The 16,178-nt window shown below is 49.9% G+C and overlaps 1 protein-coding gene across 4 annotated transcripts in view; it reads right to left on the reverse strand.

The window, feature by feature from the left end:
• The window catches only part of Utx (Utx histone demethylase), a 113,574-nt gene extending 97,618 nt beyond the window's left edge, over positions 1–15,956 (reverse strand). Inside the window, exons 1-5 of one of the 4 annotated variants that reach the window (XM_089544253.1) lie at positions 15,779–15,956; positions 15,080–15,146; positions 13,407–13,680; positions 12,743–12,792; positions 12,017–12,075 (exon numbers count right to left, since the gene is read on the reverse strand). In XM_089544253.1, coding sequence (XP_089400379.1) covers positions 12,017–12,075; positions 12,743–12,792; positions 13,407–13,680; positions 15,080–15,146; positions 15,779–15,855 — 527 coding nt within the window. In that variant the 5' untranslated portion in view covers positions 15,856–15,956. Of the gene's footprint in view, positions 1–4,564; positions 4,714–5,041; positions 9,437–12,016; positions 12,076–12,742; positions 12,793–13,406; positions 13,681–15,079; positions 15,147–15,778 lie in introns of those variants that run through there. The other 3 variants (XM_089544257.1, XM_089544256.1, XM_089544259.1) reach the window with 3 other exon arrangements.
• Positions 15,957–16,178: the final 222 nt, after the last annotated feature.

Genomic DNA, 16,178 nt, shown 5'->3' on the forward strand with positions numbered 1-16,178 from the left:
CGTGACAGAACGTTTACAACGCCCCCCCCCCCCCCCCCCCCCCCCCCCACCTTCCCGCCTCACCTAGGGAATCTGACGTCTCTTTAAGTGAGGCCTCCAGCCCCAGCGAGGATCCTCCACCCTCCAGGAATACCAGCCACCGGTCCTCTGTGTGACCTATGTGACCTCTGTGTGACCTATCCACCGTGATGAATCAGTGACCGTTCGTCGTGTGGATCAGCAGCGAGCCGCCGTGGTGGCTCAGTGGTCATGGCGCTCGGCTGCTGACCCGAAAAACGCGGCTTCGATCCCGGCCGCGGCGGTCGAATTTCTTTGGAGGAGAAATTCTAGAGGCCCGTGCACTGTAAGTGCACGTTAAAGAACCCCATGTGGTCGAAAGTTCCGGAGCCCTTCCCTACGGCGTCCCTCATAGCCTGAGTTGCTTTGGTTAGTTAGTTATATTGATTTTAATGGCGCAAAAACAACTGAGGCTGTGATGCTCCAAACACAAGAGTTCTTGTTAAAGGTGTAGAGTTTTTTTTTTTTTTTTTAAACACTGGCTTCTTTGAGAAACTTAAAAATACATGACAAATCAACTCGTGTCCGATCACCTAAAAGTAACATGGGGTGTAACGGGATGCTTTTCTTGTAAAATGTTGTGAAATATTAATTTTGTTTCTTAGTTCTTCTAGTTTTATACATGAAATTAAAAATTACCCAAGACACTTCGGAAATTCTAAAGTGTCCTTGGCGAAAGCCTTGTGGTCAGCCCACTGCGGCTTGCCCAAACCGCTTGGGGCGTGGCGGGCTTCCGCATGTACAGTCTTTGTCAAAAGTAAACAGGCTGCATGGTTTTGCTTCTCAGTCGTATATTTAAACTATTATGCCAGCCCTCAAGCTCTAAATCTCTGCATGGTAAGAAGAACCCCTGTTCTCACCTGCAAAGAACTCTTCGACTTTAGGGAGTAAAGGCTGTACTATACAAATGAGAAGCAAACCATGCAGCCTGGTTACTTTTGACAAAGGCTGTACGGTTTTTATTGTCTTTGGCGACTGCGGATTGCTTTTTTGATTGTAGTGTTTTAGAGCGCAGCTCTTTGGCGCCCGTTTCGCGGCGTCGCCGTCGCCGTTGCCCGTTCGGAGTTCATTGGCGCTGGCGTTGATGTTCTACACTCCAATCATTTTAAGGAAAGGAAGCGCGCATAACTGGCTCCCTGGATCAGTGGACGCCTGAATCGCGCTGGTGTGTTGTTGTTGCAGCCGCAAAAGCCATTGCCTAGCAACCTTCGCGGTGGACACCCGAACCGCACCGTACAGGAAGGGAGGAAGTGGGATTGAAAGAAGGAAGACAAAGAGGGTCCGTAGTGAAGAAAATGAAAATTGTATTTGAGGAAAGGAAATTAAGCAGTAACTGTCTCGCATACCTCGGTGGACACACGTCATCGGTTTGTAGAGGAAGGGAGGAAGTGGGAGTGAAAGAAGAAACAGAAAGAGGGCCCGTAATGAAGGAAATGAATTTGAGGAGAGGAAATTGCGGAGGAGGTTACGCCACTGCGCAGAGGAGAGGCCACAGTTGGCACGATTCCAGCGCGCGGACGGACGCGACCGCGAGCATGAGCCATTACAGGCTTTCGCCTCAAAATGTGGTTCACTGTGAGTTCAGCACCACATATTTCACAGAGAGGTTTGTCTTGTTTGGCGAGCAGGAAGATGTGTGTCAGGTGGGTATGTCCAATGCGGAGTCTATATAAAATAACTTCGGTAAAACGTTCTTGATGTCTACATGATTGCCATTCACCTAAAATGGGCTTTACCGAATGTAGTTTGTTGTTTACATGCTCTTCCCATGCAGCCTGCCACTTATTTCCGAGTTTACTGTACATAAATTTTAAACAATCACTGTGCGGTATGTTCACTTGTTTTATTAGACCATTCCGAGCTTGTGCAGCGCATACATCTGCTTTCTCATCACCCACAATTACAACATGGCTAGGGACCCAGCAGAATTTAATGTTAAGTTTTTGTTTTGTGATTGTAACTATGTTTTCTATGATGTTTCGATTATGAGTTCAGCAGCATTAACTGCCAATTAATGACGCTTAAGCTTCGCCTTTAAGAGTGGAACGCGACAGCGTGTTGTAGCGCTGCCGCGGAGTCCAAGAAACGCCACCACCTGTTCGGCGCGATGCCTTGCCCTTTGAACGCAACGCTTTTTGAGGAGAGGAAATGGCGCAGTACTGGCGCAGTAATTCTCTGTCATCTCGGTGGACACCCGAACCGCACCGTACAGGAAGGGAGGAACGCCACCACCCGTTCGGCGCGACGCTACCGGCGCTTGTATGCCGGTCCTGTAGGAGGGCTTAGAGTGTCTCGTTAAATCTCGTGCAGTGCCCGGATGTTCTCGTGCGGTGCCCGGATGTTGTCGTTTCAGTGCCCGGATGTTGTCGTTTCAGTGCCCGGATGAGTGGAATTCAGTGCCCGGATGTTGGCTCTCGGTCTCGGCGTGACGTCACCCCACTGCCGACAACGGGAGCTAAAAGCATTTCATGCTTAAAAATACGTTTGCTAATCATCCGGTAGTTTATGGTTTATGGGGTTTAACGTCCCAAAGCGACTAAGTCTATGAGAGACGCCGTAGTGGAGGGCTCCGGAAATTTCGACCACCTGGGGTTCTTTAACGTGCACTGACATCGCACAGTACACGGGCCTCTAGAATTTCTCCTCCAAAGAAATTCCAGCCGCCGCGGCCGGGATCGAACCCGCGTCTTTTGGGTCAGCAGCCGAGCACCATAGCCACTGAGCCACCGCGGCGGCCAATCATCCGGTAGTGGATAAGACCACCCGAAAGCACTTTGCATTGCATGTAAAGTGCCGTATTTCTTCAAACGCCGCGAGCCTTTTCCATCAACACAACGTTATACAAATGAAGTCCATGTATAACTACAGGCTGCGCTATAAATATAAACTCGCCATAATGAAAAATAATGACTCCTCACGTACACCTGCTGGGTTAGAGCAAAGCAGAACTGTGTATCATACCAGCGCAGCAGAGCCTTGGAATGTCAAGAAATGCCGCACGAACTACGGCAAACAAATGTTGCAGCATACCTTACCGACACTTCTGAACTAGTTGTACTGCCACAAGAATCTTGATGCATCCAATATTTCTCCGAAAGAATTGCCCCAAATGTTCGCTTAGTAGTTTTTTTTTTTTCTTGCTATTACCATTTTGAGCGCTCCTGTCAATTTTGCTGTCCTTTATTTTCTCCTCCCCGTTTTTGCTTTTATAGGCTCTTTGATCTAATGCAGTTTTTTTTTTCTATACAAGCACAATGCACTGCATACTAATTTACAGGTCTCATTCTCTGTACCGAACATATGTGATTTTTCTCCTCACATTTTGTTTGTTGTACTCCGCCGCCGTCAATGCTGCGCTCTAAGAAGAAGCCAGGCTCAAGCTGTCTATACAGCTTTTTCCCTGGCTGTCCTCGCAACACTTATAGTTGCGGAAATAAACCTTCAACCAACCAACCACCACTGTGCAGGGGATCAAGGAGATGCCTTCCTACGCGACCGCGGTGCCGCGTGGCCCACTGATCGGAGAGCGGCACGTGTCAGCGGATCCGACAGACAGCGAACACGTCAGCTGTATCGCCTCCCCCGCGCTGCAGCACAGCATGTGCGACGCCGTTTCAACAGCGGGGGCGTGCGGAGAAAGACCGCGAGCACGCGGCGAAAACCCCCACGGAGAGAGAGGGCGACTCCGGAGAAACAAGCCGAGAGGTCACGACGCTCTCTCCATCCGACCGCATACCGCGACGCGTTAAAAAAGGCCGCCTCCGCAGCCGTGCCGCGTTTCTTCCGCGGACCTCTCTGCGCTCGGCGGCGGCGACCGATTTAGCGTCCATTTCCCTCTGCCTCTGCCTTCACCCCTTTTCCATCCCTTCCCTAATGTTAAGTGGCCCATACCTACACATCCATCTCTCTCTCCCCTTTCACTCCCTTCATGCCTTACAGAGTCTTTCCTATCCTTCACGACCCGCTCCTCCTCCTACGCCGCTGAAGATCAAAGGGCCCGACTGCCACGCAGCACCGACTTTTTTGTGCGCATACCTACAGCTGATAACTCTCGCAGCGTGCGTGCGTATACCAAGGCTGCACCCTCGGCTCACGAGGCGTGCGTAACGGAGCGTTCCGGGTTGAATGTCCACTGACGGAAGTTCCTTGAAAGTTCATCGATATCTCGGTACACGACGGCGTTATCGCTTCGCCTCCGTCTGGGAAATGGACTGATCGGTGCCCGACAGCCCAAACGTCACTGCTGCCGAGTCATCGAGCTTGTGGCCGACCACAAAGACAACTGCGGTGTTCGCGAAACGGTAATGCACAAACGCTCGCCGCTCTCGAAACGGACGGGTCGCAAGCAGCCCACTTCACGAGGACAAAGCGAAACAAGCAGCCGCAAGTCAAAGAAGGGACAAAACGAAACAAAACAAAACAAAAGCTGAGAGAAGTGAATGGGGAAGAAAGGTGGCCCGGGAGACCCCGCAATCGACTAAGCCACAGTCAAAAAGGAGCTACTCACACTCGACTTTCCGACGGTCAAGGTCAGCAGCCACAGCGCGTTCCGGTCGCCGTCATCGCAAATCAGCAGCAGCTGTAGGCGGTTACACGACGGCCTCGCTCATTACGCGCCCTACACTACACGCCGGCGATTTAAAAGCCCCCGCTCAGACGGCTAATATATGCGCCAACAGCTGCGCGCCGGCGAGGGCTTTAAATACAGGCAGAGCGCAGATGCGCGACGGAAAACGATACGAAATGCCCGCCGCCCTATCACGGCGCTCGATCCGCTCGCTGCATTTATGTAACGCTCTACTGCGAAGCGAGCTTTATGGGAAGATGAGGGAGGGGGGGCACACGGAAGAGCTGTAAAACGTAGTCCAGAACACAAAGTGACGGCGAGGATACGGTGAGTCCGCATAAAAAAAGTTAAAACGCCACCAAGGCGCAAAAAGGCACACAGGCACACTGTGAACAAAGGACTGGAAGATGAACTCACGTTTGCTCGCAGCTGGAGGAGTCGGGCGCGCGGAGGGGAAGCCCCGGCGGCGGCGTCGGCGATGATCACGGTCGCGCGCTTGCACGTCAGGGACGCCGCGCGACCTTTAATCCAGATAGCGACGCCGGAACAGCGGGACAGGTCGCAGCAGTCACCACGTAACGGCGGCAGTGACGTCACGAGTACACACACACGCGCACGCACACACAAATTGAGAGCGCGGGGAGGAACCAACGCCGCTGCACTCTTTACGTAACCTCGAGGAAGAGTGTCTGATGAGAGAGAGAGAGACCGACGACGGTGGAAACGCCGGCGTTCAGTCTCGGTCGACGCGAACAAGCGCACGCGATGAGCGGAGGGGCGAATCCAGATAGGCCGCGAGCAGCACTTTCCCCTTTTTGAGCGAACAACGATCGAGCACACACCGCCCGACGAGCGAGGTACTACTACGGGCGAGTCGGGGCCTTTTCCTAGGGCGGCACAGCCAAGCAAAGAAGCGCTGCTGTCCTCGTTGCAACGTTCGCAACACTGGCTCAAAAAACGCCGGTTGCAGCAAAGGGACCGCTCCTTTCGCCTCGATCAGTCAAGTCACCGACCCGTACACGAAGCCGCGCTGCAAGCAACGGCAGACCAGCGTTCATGCACGGTTGCAACGAGGCCCCTTGGAGAAATGCCAGCTCCGGGAAGAGCGGACGCGTGTTCCAGCGAAACGTTGTATGTAACGCAGTGTAATAATAATGAAAAATCGCGCTTCGGATGGGCGCCGCTACCGACAATGTTAATAGTGCGAGCTTATGCAACGTTAACCTCACAACAACGACGGAAACAAATAATGAAACGGAGCCTCCGCTAGAACAAGGACAGTGTAACAACGATTTGCTGCTAAATGCCGATGGAAATTGACAGCTCAGAGATGATGGTTTCGTCGCTACCTACGGCTGGCAGTGTAGTTAGCTGACTGCGGAAACTTTTTTTTTTCGTTTTTGTACTAGTTTAGCGCAGGCGATAGCTGCGAAACAAGACTGCCGGGTGCCGCTTCTTGCGTTTTCCTTCTGTCCAATATTTTTTTTTACTCTGCGCTCTTCCGGTATTGTTTTCTTGTATTACTCTGCGCCTAGGCCTAACCCAACGAAACCAGCAACAAAGCACCCGCACAATGCTCGATTTCACGCGTGGCCGACAATCGTCGCGATGCGCTAGCAGACGACGCGAATCCAGCTGGCCGGGAACGATCCCAACATGCAGTTCGCGGCACGGTTGCCATGACTACCGCATATGAGGCACGCCGTCCGCACGATACCATGGCAACAGAGACACACACGCACACACGAGGCGGAGAGGAGGAATGCGACGAAGAAACGTTGCTCTCTCTCCTTCAGCACGTAACTGTTGGTAAACACCGAACACGCCCTCCTTCACCGACGACCTTCCCAGACGCGAGGGGCGCTTCACAACGCGCGCTCGCTTAACGCTGAGGACGGCTTCGCGTAGCGAACCCTCTTCAACAGCAGCTGAAAAAAAAAAAAAAAAAACGCTCACTGCTATACCAGACGACGTTTCTGCCTTAATGGGCTCAGGGAAGAGAATCGGGCAATCTTTCCACGGCGTTTCTTCCACGATCGTCAGGGAGTGTCGTCGATTGACGTAGTTTCGTTTAACAGCGCTCTTGGATATGCAGTAAAACAACGGAGTCGCGGTAAATGCATGCATAAAACGGAATAGTCAAGGTTAGTGTAAGCACCGGTGTGTATGTAGGGAACTCGGCAACAGCACGGCGGAAGCGGAAGCCACACGAGAATTCTCTCTCACCCGCACCTCCAAAACTGCGCCAGATCAATACAGGCGTGACCTCGGTGCCTTTCGGAGCGGCGTACAGGGGAACACCAGATGGGAAAGAACGCGCGAGCAAGTGGTCGCTTGGCTAAAGGAGCAACCACACCGTCCGCATCTAAGACGAAGAACAGGGAGCTTTTCTAGCAAGAGCGGCGGTGCGCAGAACGCCCCGCTCCCTTATTAGGCACCGAGCCTCTTCTGCTCGCAGCAAAGCGCCCTAGCACTTTCAGGTCGCACCGCGATACAGCTGACTGCACCCACGACGACAGCGCACGCATTCCCATGCAGCAGAAATAACCAGCTGCGCGATCGCGCCCCTCTTACGACTCGTTTCGTAACCAACGACGGCGTGCGTGCGTACAATACACACGGGCCTGGAGCCACCGGCGAAGAAAACGGCGCTTCCGCGATTCCGTTATTCGAGCGGTTCTTACGGAGGAGCGGTTGCGCAACACTGCAAACGGCGGTAGTAGCGCACGTAGACACACACGCCGCACGAGGTAGCACAAGTAATCCGCGGGGTCGGAGCAAGAAAGGTCGATATGCGGCAGTCACAGCGGCGGCCAGACGGCGCACGAGAGTCGCTGCTCGCAGACGGCGGCCGCTCGCGGAGGCAACACTGCCGTTTACGACGAGCGAACCAGGACGGGAGGCGACGAGCGAAATCTCCGCAGCTTGGCACAACACACGGGCAGGGTCGCACAGATTCGAGAGAGCGGCGCACTGACGCAACGGCCGACCGAAGACAGGAATGCGCGCAGCCGACGACGTCGCGCCAGCAGCGGTGCGCTGCTAACACACGCACGCACGCTCTAGCCGCGTTGCGCGCACGGCCGCAGGGAAACGGCGGAAGTGCCTCTTTCCCCACCGTCACAGCTCTGCTCCGGTCGAGCGAAGAGGGAGGCACAAACAAAGGGGAGGGAGGGGGGGTGCTGACGCCGCCGCTCTCCGGGTCGCGTGCGGAACGCGCACAGGCACACGAACACGCACAGACGGGTAAAAACAAAATTCACGCCCCCGCGACGGGCGCACACCAAACTGTCGAGGCCTGCTGGCGGCCCTCCTCCGAGCGCAACCAAGGCGGCGGCGGCGGCCTGCTGTCTTCTGCTGAGATTAGTTCCTGCGCTCTCCGTTTCTATTTTCGGGAGGCGCTACTGCCGCGTGTGGCGGCGGCGGCGCGGTCTCTCAAGCGGCCGAGCGCCGACGACGGTGCGAGCAACGGCTGGCATCGATCCTTGAAAGGGAATGTCACGCGAACAAGACGGGCCCGAGGACGCTGTGACGGCTTTTATCGCTTCGGCGGAGCGGCTCAGCTTCTCTCCGCGGGACGACGACGAACGAACAGGCCCGGCTGTCCCGGAACGACCCAGGGAAACAGCCGCCGATACGCAACGAAACGCTCGCGCGGGTCCATTCATCGCGGCCCCCAAAAAACGCGACTAGCAATTTTTAGAAACTGGCACGGCGCACTAACGTAGAAATAGATTCGAAATTAAAGATAACGAAAAACGAATGCACACGTCTTCCGTGAAGTAAGCACACTGGCAGAACCGCGCTACTGCACACTTGCCAAGTACCAGAGCAAAATCGGAAATTCCTGATCGTTAGCTGCAACCTGCTTTTTTCCTGTGCGACAAAAATCAATTTTGGACACGCGCAAACAGAGATGGCATCCCAAGACCAGTCGTGAGACTGAAAAGGCTCGCAAGTGAACGTTTGCCGCCGTGAACAATAGCGACTGTAAGTTGACAGTGGCATCCGAACCATACGGCACATCATTCTGCGTTCTCCATTCGCACCGGTGAGAAAAGGGGCGGGTTTATGGGGGATTCAGCATACTTTTTCAACGTAAAACTTCTCGCATAAATCCCATAAATCCACCCCTAGATACAAACATGCTTTCAGGCAACTCGTATTTATAAAAGCTCAGTTACGCCGTTAAACTTGCCCACGACACCTTAAAGGCTTATTCAATCGAAAAAAGAAAAAACACCAGAGGAGACCTCTCGGAAGCCAAAAAAACTTTCATCTTCACCTCAAGACACAAATCCGCCAGGCAGGCATTGAATGGCACTTAAATTTCGCCGTTTCCTTGTTATCCTTACCAAGGGTCCGGACACCCCTGCTATACGCACCCTTGCATTCGTTACACTGTTTTCTTTCTTCCTTTTTTTTTCGAGGAACCACTCCAAACACTAATTGCGATTGCAGTTGCGATGGAATTCATGAGGACTAATTTAGTAACCATCCGTTCCCTGCGATTAGTACGGGACAACTATGCGCCTAGGTTTTAAAATATAGTTTCCATTTGAAGAAGGACATCTGATGCGGCGTGATGATCACACCATCCTAAGGGATCTGCTGTCGTGCACTGTTAAAGGGACACTGAGGAGAAATTGAAGTTGACTTGCATCGACAGAATACCAGCTCCTGATTACAAAAACGCCATTCATACTGACAACAAAGCTCTTGTAACGTAGAAAAGGGCAAGAACCAAAATACAGGTATCGCCGCCACAGGCCAAACTCGCAAGTACAAGCTTCATGACGTCATAGGACAAAACAGTGTTGCTAGAACCAATAGTTCTAGCAACACTAGGACACGAGAATCCACGAATCACTGAGGCGCAGCAAATGCATGCGCAAATCACCTTGACGTCGCCAGATGGCGCCACGTACCCGACAGCTACGCGTGCTGCTGCTGCAGCGCCGGGACCAATCAGCGCCTGCTGACAGCGGTATTCCGCTAACCCGGTATTCCCGGTATTCTGCTAACGGTAACAAGGTACACGGTATGCTAAAGGTGTCTATTTGCGAGAACTTCGTTGACGACTTCGAGAACGGGATCCATTGTAACGCTGGCAAAACGCCGGTGCAAACGTAAACGAAGCGACGGCCGCAATAGCCGATAGATGCCTTCAACGTGCGGCCGGCGGTAGCTTTCTTTTCGGCTGCTGCTGGGCCGCACTGCTGGCCGTCAGAAATCACGGAGTCTGCGTTACGTCATGTTTCACGTCACTTAGTCCTGTGTCGTCATAGGAGAATCCCAAGTTTGAATCAGAGAAGCGGGAAAAACTTTTTCAACTTCGAATCCAAATTTCTTAGAAATAAATGCATCTTTCGCTGCCGGCCAAGTGGCAACAAAGCCATGAAATGCCGAACTATCAGATTTTGCTATAAAAAAAATATTAATAGAGCTCTCCTCAGTGTCCCTTTAAGACCCGAGCGCTGCTGCTTGAGGCATACACGACAGCCGGATAGGAGATGCAGCGTCAATATTCAAAGAAAAAACGAACAAATAACGAAACAGAAACCATGAGCGATTTTCGAAAAATGAAACCCCAACCACGACTTCGAAGGAATTCAAGGAACCAGGACCATTTCTCGCGTATTCTACTGCAGAAATCTCAAATGTGCCAGATGGGGTAACGTTTCCCTTTATTTTTTTTCTCTCGTTCCAACCTGACATAGGTTTCCTGCAGCGCGCTCTAGGCGAACGAGACAAATATTCTGCACCGCACTAACCGCACCAAACACTTCTCAAGCGCGGCCCCTGCAAATGCAAGGAGCGGCAAGAGGACGCGTGGCGCCATCTTTGCGCAACGCGGCGAAAATGCGCGCATGGAGCTTCGGGCGCCCCCTTTGAAACGTAGCGGTCACAGGCGACCAAGCGAACACTGATTATTTTCTTATTTTCTCCACAAATATTGATTATTTTACCTAGTGTTTGGCGCATGAACGCCTTAGTCGCTTATAACAATAATAACTTGTTTATTTCCATCAATGATGGGGGAGACTGCGGATAAAAGCCACATAAAACCCAACCAAAGACATTATTTTTAGCCGCCTGTCTGAACCCTTGATAATAACTGCGCGTAGAGCGTACCGTTCAGCTCCTGTAAACTTTACAAAGCACGTTTTTGATTTGGTTTGGTTTATTAGAGTTTACCGTCCCAAAGAAACTCAGGTTATGAGGGACGCCGTAGTGAAGGGCTCCGGAAATTTCGACCACCTGGGGTTCTTTACCACGCACTGACATCGCACAGCACACGGGCCTCTAGAATTTCGCCTTCATCAAAATTCGGCCCCCGCGGCCGGGATCGAACCCGCGTCTTGACACGACATGCGTCTTGACACGACAGGGAATGACACGACAGCATTAATGGCTTAATGACCATATATACGAAATTGGTCATTCTAAACTTTATATTCATAGATCCCTGGGGATCCTCATACCGCTCCTGGCTTAGTGGTGCAGCGGTTAAGTGATGCGTCACTGCCCTGCGATGGTAAGTGTTGCCACTGGTGGGACTTGTGAGACCCAGGTTGCTATTCTCGAGGAAACTCTAACCCAAAATAAAGAAACACAAACTGCGCACTGACATAAGCATTGAAAAATGACCGCTGAATTTTTAAAACATAAAAACAAAAAAGTCCAACACCCAATTACAAGGCCCTTTGTTTTTGTTTGAATTAGGTGCTATTCTTTTAGTTGAAATATGGGTAGACTTAGGGCTGTTCAAGCAACCATTCCATATTAAAGGCTAATTTCAGCTGATCTTACCAGTGAAATGAACCGACCATGAGCATTCGTCATAATGCAAAATGAAAAAATATATTATTTGCTGTTTACCATTTTCATGAAAAATCTATAAAAGCAGGCTAGACCGATAAAGACTTGAGCAATTATGTTACCCCTTCCTTTTTTCTCTCATAAAGATTCTTTTGTTGCCCGTAGCCATCTGCATCAGCAGCATTGTGGCCCAGCCGTGCCCACCTTTCCATGTATAGAGTGAAAACAACCTCTGATCATTACACGCCCACGAGTCCAAGACTGCATCAGAACAGGGCATTTTTGGCATGGTGCAGTACTTTACACAATGATGCCAATAAAACATCAGGCAAGTGCCTGCTTTCTGGAACACTGATCTAATATTGAGTCACTTTTATGCAGTACCTTTGGCTGTTTGAAATGGCAAGCCATATTTTAGGGAGAATTCATGTCTAAAGTCAGGCTTAACTTGGTTTCTGTAACGCCTGCTCAGACAGCTAAATTCAGTTTTTACTCAACAGCCAAGAGCCTTCATTATGAAGTGTACCAATCACACAATCCAACTTAGAACATCAGAATTTTGTCACTTACCATTGGTAGGCACTGTAGTGGAAATAAACAAGGCCCAAGCCATACAAGAAGGGCTCATCCTAGGTAAAGAAACACCAAAGACATAGAAGAAAGCAAATGAACACAAAGACTAAAAAAACTGAGTGCATGCCTGAAATAATCTATATTAACAGTGCATTTGAGCCAGGATAACATAACAATTCCGTGCAATTTCATTCAACTTTTTATAAACACCTTCACTGCCACAGACAACTCAATGGCCCTGCCATCTCTGTGTTTCAGCCAATGACAGAAAGGTTTAGTTAGGTTTGTTTTTTGGAGCTTAACGTCCCAAAGCGACTCAGGCTATGAGGGACGCTGTAGTGGATGGCTCCGCATAATTTTGACCACCTGGGGCTCTTTACAGTGCACTCATATCGCATAGCACATGGGCCTCTAGCAGTTTGACTCCATAGAAACGTGGCTGCTGTGGCCAGGTTCGAGCCAGCGCCTTTCGGGATAGCAGCTGAGCACCATAACCACTGAGCCACCACGGTGGCTCAATTATAAAAAGGGAACATGGGATGTGGCATCTCAAGCAAATAACAAGCAGCAAAAAAAAAAAAACCCTGGAATGGAATTAACATGGAAACACTGTACTATGCTGGCTAAGATGCCACAAAAATAAATACTGCAATGAAGGGAGATGAAAACTTGAGTTATAAAGACAGATTTTAGGCAATGCAGAGACAAGTACAGCAGACTCACCTTCCAGTGCTCCTCTTTCATTGCATAGTACTTCTGATATGCTGACAGGGCTGTAATGAAAGCAAGCAACAATGGAGATAAAAGACCTCTCCAGGCAAAGCGCGCTATGTTAGAGAATGAAAAACAGAGTCAAGAATGGGAAAATTTCATGCCTTCAAAATGCTGTACTCCTGTAAGATAGAGGTAGGCACATATCTTGAAGACAGCCTCTAAATGCTACTGCATGAGACTATGCAAGCAATGCCACCAAAGTGCTAAATCTATTAAGATGACCTTCATTCCGAAAGGGCCATGACAGACCTCAATTCAGACACTGCTCTTAATGTCAACAAACAAAAAAAATGCACAAGCAACAGGCTGGTTGGCATGAATAAAGAACACAAAACTGAACTTGCTTTGTGCAGCAATTTTAAATGCAGCACAGATTTACAGGCCTACATTGTTAAAACCCAACAGTGAACTCAATTTGTGGAAAAATAGCCTGAAGACAGTTTGCACAGCTTGCTAAACCTATGGATCCACATTAACAACAGAGATAGAATAAACAGACAATGCATGATAGCCACGCTCCTACATTACGAGTGCAATGCAGGTTTGGCACAAGAAATTGATGAACACTGAACAGCACTACACTTATGTTCAACCTGAGGTGTTAACAAGCTACCTTTTGCATAGTCCTCAAGCAATAACTGGAAGTGGCCCAGTTTGCAGTAGGTCTTGGGATCAAGCTCTTTGGGTGCACTGGAGACGGTGCCCTGAAAGCCCATTCTATCATGGCTACAACTGATTGCAACGTCAGTGATGCCATGATCCGCTGATGGATCCAGAGACGGTGCTGTCCCTCCTGAAGCTGGGCCAGATGTCTCCGCATCACCTCCTTGGGGACGCTTACTCCGCTGCTGGTGAGCGATCAGCACTTGTTCTAGGTGGCGCACGCCCTGCGAATGAAAACTCATGACTGCAAAAGCCCAAGGGCTGCGGTTTGTGTGAATAGCATTTCGATGAGAATGGTTTGGCAAAGGGCACCCGCTGGCTGTAAAGAGGCATGCCGAATCTCTTGAGAAGCACACCCAAGGGATAAAATCTTACAGCCTTAAAGGTGCACTGAAGAGGAATCTGAACTAGTCTTTTTGCCGTGGGAGCTCGATCTACACATTCCCAGCATTCTTAGAAGCTTTGATTTATTGCCCTGTGTGGCCGGTTTCCTCAATTAAATCGGATTAGCGTCCGGCTCCCGCCTTTTTACTTTTTTTTAAATTCCCCGTAAACGGTGGGAGGAGTCGACCAATGCTTGGAGTGCCTTTCAGGCAGTTGCGTGGCGACTTTGCTTTCGCTTTTATTTTGTTTCTTTTAGGTTTCCATGAATAAATAGGTCTAGTCAGAGACTACATAGCTGCAAATTAGGCCCACGGAAATAAAAATATGCATGGACCCTTTGCTTTCCCCGATCACTACGAATCACTCCGCCGATGACAGAGCAGCAAGCTGCCATGGGACTGGGTGAAAGGTTAACACCATCTGTCGGGCTAGTTGGTTGCGATCCATATGTATCAGCAGCGCGAACACCACACAGGAAGAAGAAGGAGAAGAAGCGCTCAGCGCTCTTTACCTTCTTCTCCTTCTTCTTCCTGTGTGGTGTTCGCGCTGCTGATACATACATGTGAAAGGTTAGTCGACTCCTTCCACCGTTTGCGGGGAATTCAAAAAAGAAAAAAGGCGAGCGCCCGACGTTAATCCGGTTTAAATTAGGGAAATCAAACAGGGCAATAATTCGAAGTTTCCAAGAACGCTCGGAACATGTAGATCGAGTTCCAGCAGTAAAAATATGAGGTCAGATTCCTCTTCAAATGCACCTTTAAGGTTCTTTCAAAACGTTCTGAGCTGAAAATTACAAGTACCCCATTTCAAGCCTATGAATTATAGCAACAGCCTCCACAATCTTTAGGATGCAATACTATGAGACCAAGTTCACTACTTTTTTTTTTTTTTTTTTCGGATTACGTTTGAAGGCAGCACAGCAGCACAAGTCGAAACCAGTCAGCATGCATGCTGTCCTCCCAAATTACAAGATATGAGCCGGGAAACCAATGATAAAATAATTTTAGTTGCATCATCTAGTATGCGACACACTACATACTAACGACATGAATCAGTCTCTGATGAGGTAAAATAACATAATGTTTAGAACGCGCCAAAGGTTCTTAAATACTCAAAATCATCGCCGCAGCAATTAATGCTAGGCAAGTGTCAAATGCAGCTTTACACAAACAGCAATGTCACTACACGTCAACTGCATGCCAGAACACAGGTTCCTTAATAACCATGCATGGGCTGTACCTTCAGAATGAGCGCTTTCGTCTTGTAGTTGTCGGGAGTGTTCAGCTTCAGGAACCCAAAAAGGCGGCTGGAATAACACCAAGCACACGATCAACGACAGTACAGAATGATGAGCGAGGCTGGGAAAATGAGAAGGTACACACTTTTTCCTGCGCCGCTACTGTATCGCAGAATACACATCGACGGTATTATTTTTCGGATTTCAAGTAACCTTGATATCCTTGTGATGTGGATGCCAGAAATTCACGCATTGTAAATATTCACGGCGGCCGCTGTCATTCAGATACTGCAATCGAGATCGGCCAGGGTAGCGCCTGTCAACGCGCAAGGCTTTCCGATCCCACTATTCCGCATGACAGTAAAGTTCGTGCTAGCCGTAAGCGCCTGCATAATGAATTCGAGTGGCTCTCTCGTCCCACAAAATTGGAAGAAAAAGGTTTGATTGTAAACAGCCTCAACACTTGCAGGAAATGCAAATAGACGCGGAAGCAGTGCAGACGTCCTTGAAACGTTCAAACACTGAAATCAGGCGTTAAACAGCGAAAGTTATATCCTGATTGGATTATATGCAAACGATAAAAAACGCGAATAAAGCATGGCAATCAAAAAAGACAAACAAGGTCCTTGTTCATTATCCGGGATGTGTGCGAATGTCACTAGGAGCTCCGCAATTCTTTCCCTGATTGAGGAACAACTTGCCTGTCAACTTCAGCCAATACTGTCAGTTCCTGGGGAGTTAAAGGCACTGTGACACCCTTTTCCGCATCAGGCAACATAGTTGGTTCTAGAATGCGTCGGAACTATTAAGTTTTCACTAGGAAAACTCACGCAAGAGCATAAGACGGCCACCATGGACCATTACCGCACTGATCCGTCTTGACTCGACTTCTGGCTGTGTACTAAAACACGGCCGGAAGCTCCTAACACAGTGATGATGATAGTACAAATCATGGTAGGTGGCGGTTGTTTCGAATCCCTTGAATTTGTGCCGTCAACAAACACCTCCCCCGCACGAATTCGCGGCCATCGGTTGCCGCCGCTTCAACATTCAGTTGGGTCAGTAATACATTCGCGCAACGGGACGACACAGAGCTGAAAA

The sequence above is a fragment of the Amblyomma mixtum genome, chromosome 5 (genome assembly GCF_055824585.1).
Source record: "Amblyomma mixtum isolate Tamu chromosome 5, ASM5582458v1, whole genome shotgun sequence".
NCBI lineage: Eukaryota > Metazoa > Arthropoda > Arachnida > Ixodida > Ixodidae > Amblyomma > Amblyomma mixtum.